Source organism: Heliconius melpomene, chromosome 15 (assembly GCF_056956725.1).
Source record: "Heliconius melpomene rosina isolate 202511_hmr_F chromosome 15, ASM5695672v1, whole genome shotgun sequence".
Classification (NCBI taxonomy): Eukaryota; Metazoa; Arthropoda; class Insecta; order Lepidoptera; family Nymphalidae; genus Heliconius; species Heliconius melpomene.
The window spans coordinates 5395133-5404209 of NC_140403.1; the positions used below are offsets into that span (position 1 = coordinate 5395133).

The 9077-nt window shown below is 34.1% G+C and overlaps 1 protein-coding gene across 1 annotated transcript in view; it reads left to right on the top strand.

Annotated features, from left to right (window-relative positions):
- The window catches only part of LOC146531448 (uncharacterized), a 116876-nt gene extending 111758 nt beyond the window's left edge, over positions 1-5118 (top strand). Inside the window, exons 4-6 of the mRNA XM_085198016.1 lie at positions 1077-1308; positions 1745-1822; positions 2950-5118. Coding sequence (XP_085054142.1) covers positions 1077-1308; positions 1745-1822; positions 2950-3265 — 626 coding nt within the window. The 3' untranslated portion in view covers positions 3266-5118. The remainder of the gene's footprint in view (positions 1-1076; positions 1309-1744; positions 1823-2949) is intronic.
- The last annotated feature ends 3959 nt before the right edge of the window (positions 5119-9077 follow it).

Sequence of the window (9077 nt, forward strand, 5' to 3'; positions counted from 1 at the left end):
AATTTGGGGACGTTGCTTAAGTGGAAATTGAAATGCCAATACAAATTTACTTACGAGGTTTGGTGCAGGTTGGTTGCAGGTTCGATTCCCACTCGGAAGAATGAATTATTAATTATTAATGTATACGGGATCAAGCGTGAATCTGATTTTATTTCTTCGCTTTGATAACAAGTTAATCAACACACAATGTCTCAAAAATTAGGCGGTGCGTGTTGAACGGATGTCTTGGCACCAGGTTCCCTCTGCCTATCCTGGTACATGCGGGACACAGCATAAAGCTAAAATACTTTTTAGCTTCTACTTTCTACTTGTTAACTTCGCTTTACCTCGACCTCGAGAAGAGCGAAGAAAATGAACGAATCCATCCTCCTGAATCAAGCTAAAATTAACATGGTCTAGGCTGTGTTTCAAAGCAATATTTCCCATTTTATTTAATGTTGCAATACTAATAAAGGCTTTTATAAAGACAATTTAGCTTTTCACTCACTATACAGTAATAATCCAGGTGCGAGCCATTAGCGTTGGAGATCAAAGTGGAACGTATTGTTGATAATCACAAGCTGGAAAATAATTATCTGAACAGTCGTTTTCCTATATGCGTTGATGGCTTTGACCTTTTACAAAATTAAATAATGGTTATTGTTTTCTAGGCAAATTGGACTTTTTAAATTAGAAATTGATTTTTAGCTTCATTCGCGTCCATGTGTCATATTAATATTATACACAGAAAATCTTAAAGAAACATAGATTAAATAGTAAAAGATATAAATAATCTATATATGACATCTACTAAGATATATGAGTGCGACTGTACCCATAACTCGACGTTTATGGGTTCGACATCTACTCGGGAAAATGAAATATTTAATATTCTCATTTTTCTCGCTCTGGTAATGAGGCAAAATGCGGCGTTATATTCCGCCTCCAGAATTAGAACATTCGTCTCCAGAATTCAGTGCAAAATGGGACACAAAAGTATCTTAATGGGAACGGAGTGTCTTAACTAGATTCCCAATTTCTCTTTGCCTATATACTAAAAATTGTGTGAAACTATAAAAAAAATATTAATTTTACAGGCATCGGCGTAGTGTTGGTGACAGCGGCTGGTCTTGCGTGGCGATTGGGGGCGCGAGATGCTCCATGTACATTATTAGGTTTCCGAAGAGCGTCATGTCGCCGCCTCGTGCCCCGTCTGCCCCCGAGCTATGCTCGTCCGCACCACCCGTACGCAGCCATGCTGTACCCGGAGTTTCATTATAGGCCTCCGCCACCGACCTACCAAGCTTCAATGCAAGAGTATAGACTCAGGTATGTTTGCTCTACTTTTTTACATTACACTTTCAATATTTTTGTCTATTCTTTTTTATATTTTGCAGAACAGACAGAGGAAATCTAGTGTTAAGACACTCTGTTCCCCACTAATCGCTGATTTTTTGAGGCATTGCGTGTTGGGTGACGTAACTCAACGCCGCGGTTTTTGCATTGGCTATATCAATAAATTACAATTACTTTCCCGAGCGGGAATCGAACCCACAACCTTCACATTACAATCACACTTTTGTACTACTGTGTTATAAAGGCCTCATACTATGCAAGAAGGTATTTATATTGAAGTGCACCTAACATTAAATTTCCAGTCGAACAGACAATCTCGTGATAATAGTTCCTTCAAATGCTAAATTCTCCTCAACTCGAATGCTGTAACTTCTAGTTCTAAAGTATTTAACTTGACCATTTGTTCCAGGTTACTTCTCCTAGACAGAAGTGCGCCCGCGGTATCACCGCCTCCCACGTACAGATCAAACTCAGCTACTCTAGTCAGGTATTATTTTATATTAATTCCGATATAATAATATAAATATAAAGGAGAGTTTTATATTTTTTATTTTACATATAACTTTTTTAGCGTATATTATATAATTATTTCATAGAAGTTTTTATTATTATATTTTAATATTATCAAGAAAATTCAAACATATAAATGGCTGCATCTAAACTTTTTATATGTACTACATTAGTAAGAAAACAAGTATGCGAGGAATACTATCCTACCGTCATACAGTAAAACTAGTTCGGAGGGTAGTGCTAATCAATTATTGTTAGCTTAACCAAAATTGTATTAATGTTAATTATACGCCATTTATTGTAATAGGTTAAGGTTTATATATATAAATAAATAAATAAATAAATAAATAAATAAATACAGAGGCGTTGCAGGGGATGGAGGGTAAGAGCAAGTAGCAAACGCGACACGCGACACTTCGTTCTGATGTCGAGGTAAAGGGCGGCGTTGAATTCCACCACTCAACAAGCAATTTCTTCAGAATTCTTAACACTACTTCTGCGAAACCATGCTAACGTACTAAATGCTAGATACAGCGTGGGTTCTGTTCAGTGATAAAAAATGAATCAATCCCCCCCCGCTCTGATAAGAGAAATTGTAGAGTTTTACTACTTCTAGTCTTGGATGAAAAGCGTAGATATTACAGGTGAATCATATAACAATATCTAAGCAAAGGAAAGAAAATTGTTTCTTTCTAAATGGGAGAGGTGAAAAAGAAACTAAACTGAATGAAATAATGATGTGCCTCGTCTTGCTAAGGGCCAGCTGACACTTGGAATATACTGTCGTATTGTAATGAAATATTCTCACGAAACTACAACTCAAATAAGAATTTCAGAATACAGTATAAATAAAATATTATAATATCCAAACTTAATATTATAAATAGGATAGGTTTACAGATATTTATATACTTTTATAGTACATATTATTTAAAACCAACTGATTCCTTTATTTTTAGAAATACTGCACTAGTAGTTACTAGTTTCAACAAGATTAAATATTTTTAATAAATAAGCTTACTTTAGGGTACAAAAAACTAAATTAAACTATTTTAAAATGTCCATGCAATCATATAATAATATTTCAATGTTATCAATCCACAGAGGAACAACGGGAGCCGCGTGGTGTGGGTCCGAATACAGCGGACCCCCGTCATATCGCGCGCCTCGGGTGGAGCCCCCCGTGCTGGTATCAGATACGCTGCCCACACTCACGCCACTAGACCTCAAATATGCTGACGACACCATAGAAGCCTTGCCCAAGCCAACAGAACAGGAGAAGGACCCTGATGAGCACCTCGTGACGATAGTCCACACTGAGGCCCAACCCGTCATAGTCACTGTCTCAGGTTCCCCAGCACTTAACGATACCCATATAAACCAACCCAACTCCGAAATCGATATACTGGCACATTTATAACGAACCAGTGGACTAAATTAGACAAAAGTGGTGTGTAGTGACAAGTGCTATGTGATTACTGGTGCCCATAGACTAGAAACTTCTAGAATAAATACAAAATGAGTTCGTATATATTAAAAAAAATAAATTAAAGCAGACATTGTAAGCGAAAAGTAGACGCTACGGTTTTCAATTTCCGACGAAATAGTAAATAAATTGAATATTGATTGGAACCATAAGCTTTGCAATGATTTTGTTAAATAAAATGGAACTCGTTTGTATGTTCCATTTTGACTCTCGATGTGTTCGTTTGTATTGGGAGCATTAAGTACCTTATTATTGTGTAGATAAGTGTTATAATGTAAATAAAATGCACTGAATAAAATTGATTTGCTTGATACTAAGACCCGTATTTGTAAACCGCTCTCAAGTCTGAGATCGATCTTGAGATGTCGTTTTCATTCATAAGTTATTTATCTATAAATGAAAATAAGGCCGTCGTGGCGCAGGGGTACCAGGGTGTGACTGTAACGCGATGGTTGTGAGTTTGACCCCCACTGGAGTTATTATTAATATTTTCATATTCGCTCTGGTACCAAGGCGGTCTGCCGTTGAGTTTTGCTACTCAACACGCAATGCCTCGAAAAAATTGGGGGAAAGTGGGGAACAGGGTGTCTCAACACAGGCTTCCCTCTACCTATACTGCTTTGTGTGGGATACAGCGTGGAAGAAAACAATGAAAACGGCATCTCAAGATCGATCTCAGACTTGAGAGCGATTTATAAATACAAGTCTTAGTTAGAGAGCGCGCCGTGTATATATTAATGAGAGATTTAAACCAAAACCGTCACCATAATGTACAACATACAACGTGTTAAATATTTAGTGCCAATGGTTGTTTTATTTACGAATAATTTTGTTATTCCTAATAGCTCGGTCCTCGTCTGTCTGTCTATCATATTTTGGCTTAGAATGTAAACCAGCTAATCCATTATACTATTCGAAAATGTAAAAACATATACAAAATTGATATTTATTTTATTGCATACTAGCGGACGCGTGCAGCTTCGCTTGCTTATTTAGGGGTGAATTCTAATAAACCACGAAACATGTGTTCAATGAAACATTTTTAAGAGTCTAAATTTCAAATTTTATAATAGTCGGTGGCGTTTTAAAGATTTTTTCATACAAACTTTCAACCCCTATTTCACCCCTTTAGGGTTAAAATTTTTCAAAATCCCTTCTTAGTGGATGTCCAGATTACGAAAGTAAACATCTGTCCAAATTTCACGTTTCTACCATTAGCGGTTACGGCTGTGTGTACGTCTTACCTCAGTCAGTGAGGACAAGTCCTTTTATATATATAGATAGTAGAGAATACAAATAAATTTTAGAAATTGTAAAATCCTTCTTATAATAGTTTTCTAAAGCTTTTTCTTTCACGTTTAGCAGGTTTACACTCTAAGCTGACGATATATTATATCTAATTACATTTTAATATGCGTGATAGTTGATTTAACGTATTAAATATGACTTATTTTATTAATTAAGCATTTACTTCTTTTGCTTATATTTATATTTTCGAACGATATTAATATTTAAATAGTTTGTAAGGAATAGATTTTGTTTTTATTTTAATGTAAATAATTTAATATTACTGAATACTTACCAAGAAACGCCGAAACGACGGTTAATTATGATATATGGTTTATAACAAACTCCGTTTATTTGTGTAAGAATCTCTATAATTTTTTTTATGATATTCTCACGGATTCTTGTATTATATTTATGATATAATTAACAATTGTATTGAACCGATGTACATAATATTATTTGTAATGTAAGAATAAGTAAAGATCTTTAGTCAAAAATAATATATTCTTTCATTTATGTATATACCTCTATATATTCTCTTCTTAAAAACATTAAAACCTTAAGGAGGAACGGAGTGTTTTAACACTAGGTTGCTACGTGCGGAATACAGCGTGAATAAAAAAAAATACATAAACACTAAAAAGAAAAAAAATGGCTTACAATTTTTTTAATAGCTTCACGCTCTATCTCGCTCAGAGCGGGATAGACAGAGGGAATTTAATTTTAGGACACTTCGTTCTGCACTTCCCGCCGAATTCTGGAAGCATTGCGTGTTGAATGGCGGAATTCAACGCTGCGTTTGGCGTTAACACTAGGGCGCAGAAATAGAAATATAAAATTAAATAATTATTTCATTTCCTAGATTGGGTTCGAACCCACAACCAGTCGCGTTAAAGTAACTGTATGTGCCCTTGTATCACGACTGCCTTCACATCAAAATTATTCTTATAAAACATCGTTAAGGTTATCCAAAAAATCTATCAAACGTTTTAGATTTAACATTTGAAAATAAAGCAACAACAAACAATTTAAAATTTATATCACAACAATAAACGAAATAGGAACATAAAAACATATTTTGAAAATGAATTGAAATTGAAATAAATAAAGTAAATATCACCAGTAGTAACGGATCCTCGCAAATTGGGCCATTCTAAATGTAAATCGAAGTGCGTCGCGCTCAGAACAATTGCCGCCTGTAATTATATTGTAAAACAATTTCGTCTGCTGTCATCTGTAGTGTGAAAATCGAAATGAAAATCAGGCTTAATAAAATCTCTGTTTAATACCTGATGCGGATGAAGTGAGCAAAATTAATGATCGAATTCTCTTTTGTAATTATAATTATAATTAAACACGTATAACGTCTACCATAGGGAGGGAATATTAAAATTACTTTCTAAGGTCCAAAGACAGGTTGTGGTTTCAATCCCCACTCGAGGTAATTAAATATTTAATATTTTTATTTCTTCGCTCTGGTGTCGAGGCAAAGCGCGGCGTTGAGTTACGCCACTTAATACGCAATGCCTCCAGAATACCACGGAAATGTGCGGAATACAGCTTGAAGCTAAAAAAATTAAATTAAACTCTACGTTATTTAAACTGTCATGTGCTATAAGAAAATATATTAAATCTATTAAATTTATATTACTAAAAGGATAAATAAATAAAAATAATCAATCAAGTTTTATATACGAATATGTTTAAAATATAAACCTCATATATTCAAATCATAATAAACTAGCAAATGTTAATAATGTAAAGTCTATTTCGTCACCAAAAATCCAATTTCGAGAGAACGTCTCGCAAAACACGGTACGGTGGGTACTCGTAAATAATAAATCCAAATTAGGAAAGTTCAAAGCGCTAATAAAATTTCATGTTTGGTCAGAAAGTTTAATAGGAATTTTCTTGTCTCAAGTGTATACAGGCGTCTATCAGGTTCGTAGAGTAAAATATCAAAATGTTGGATGCTTGCCTGGTTGCCTCTGCTGCCTCACTGCCTCCCATCCCTGGGGCGTACCTGAGTGGCATTCGAGCGCGAACTATGCATAGCCAATACAAACCCCTATTTCCTTATGCAATCTTGGGGGTTCCACCTCGACGGTTATTAGATGAGTTTTATCATTTCATTACGTATGGGAGTATGTAATTTTGTTGCCTATTTTATTGTTATGTGATGATGTTTGAGTAAAAGTACCCTCTTTCTAAAATGTAATTGTATTTATACTGTACCTATATATTTTTATATTTTATATCGACCTTTTTGCAAGCGAGGCTTAAGAAATAGGTAAAAAGTTGTTTAAAGAATTTAAAGTAATGTCATTTTTCATACTCGAAAAATTATAAACTCGGTGAATTAACCCTAGAGAATCAGGAAATTTGTACCAAGACTTGTATATTAATATAATTTATTTATTTTTTATATTTAATAAATATTTATTTTTTTAGTTTCACGCTGCATCCCGATAGAAAGATAAGCATAGATAACTTAGTGTTAAGTCATTCCATTCAAATTTTTGAAGCATTGCGTGATTCAGAGCGAAGAAATCAAAATATTAATACATTATTCATTCCCCCAAGTGAGAATCGAACCCACAATCGTCGCGCTTACGCTCACACGCATCCCTACGCCACGACTGGCCTGAATGCCATACAATTACACACAAATCAAACACCACTAACACTATGATTTCCACAAATAGTATGTTGCCCAATATAATATAAGCGATTGCATTGTAGAGGCTTTTCGAGCAGTTCCTACGTCGTTACATAGTTTGAATGCTTGCTAGATTGCTTTGCAGATACGAGGACCGTGCCAAACGTTTGACTGAATATAAGATTTCGTATTGGATATTACTGTTTGAAATTTTTATTTATGTTTATATTTCTATTTCTCCGCTCTGGTGTCGAGGCAAAGCGCGGCGTTGAGTTCTGTTCTAAAAATATTAAATATTCCCCAAACCGGAATCGAATCCACAACCTATCGCGTTTACTGCTCCTGGCGTTAATTCTATTACACACCTACCCTTAATAAGGCATCTACTTCTATTTCTGTATAATTTCCAAGTATTTTCCCTCATCCCCCAAGTAAAAAGCAAACATTCACCATCGCTTACTCAGCACCCATTAGCATCGTGGCTAGGAGCTGACACGTCGATAAATCATCTCACGAAGTAGGCATCTCTTGTCGATTTCATTGAATAGAGATTTATTCGCGCTCTTACTTGTGGCTTTTGAACGCGCTAATGGGTCGAGGGGATAAAATTTTTATGTAATTTTGGACGTGTTTTTATAGATTTATTCAATTTTTATTTATTGTTTTTTTATTATTTTATTAATTAAAGTTTATTGCTTTTAAATTAAAGTTATATTTTTTTTATTTATAAAAGACATGGAGGAACTAGATAATAATTGCCCACCTGTTTAGGTTCAATTGTAATAGAATTAGAAATGGTAATAAAATTATAATTTCAGATTGACAATATTATTGATACCGACTCACACTTGACCGATTTTCAAAGTTTGGCCGAAACACCAATAACAATGCTTTAAGATCTCACTTTTAGAATTTAACATTCTATATAAAATTTTCAGAAAAAAAAAAAACAAAGCTTTTAATAAGAACTTAAATATAAATATTTAAATATTTTATTTAACTTCATTAAGTAAAAAAAATATTATATATATATATAGTCTAACATAGCATAGTAAATAGATAAAAGCTTGGGCCCAGTATTCAGGTATTGGAAGATAGATTTAATCCGGCCAACATTCGATCTATTTCCAAAGTTCATGTTCGATATACGAAATGACAAATACTCAGCAAAATGAAAGTTTTATAGAAGGCCGTTAATCCACCTAGATGTGGATGCCAGGGTCTGCAGTTCCAAATATGGAGCACACACAAACTTTGTCATACAATTTCTATGGGGGGAGCTGAAAATAAAATTATGGTGAATATGTTATGACATTATGGCACCAAGGTAAAAGCTCGGCCTTGAATTCCGCCACTCAACAGGCAACATGGGGAACAGAGTATCTTAACACTAGGTTCCCTTTGCCTATCCTGCTATGTGGGATACTGTGTGAAATTGATTTTCGATTATAAAATTTCATCATATTTATGTTTTCATATTTTTTTTGTTTTGTACTATACATATATTTTATATTTATATAAAAAAAACATAAATTACACCCACGGAATAAGAGTAATGTGTGGCGTGAGCACCACCAGCTCGATATTTAATGATATTTTTTATTTGCATAACAATTGTAGGTACGCGCTACAGAAATAAAATGGTCCGCTTAATTTAAAAATGTTGTTATCATAAAAACCGTAGCTCTAATGCTTCCCTCTAGCTAGTTGATAAAAAGCAATTTTAAATTAAATTTAATATTTATATTTTTTTCTAATGTATGCCAATTTTATTTGTACTTACCTGTGAACGTGGTTGAA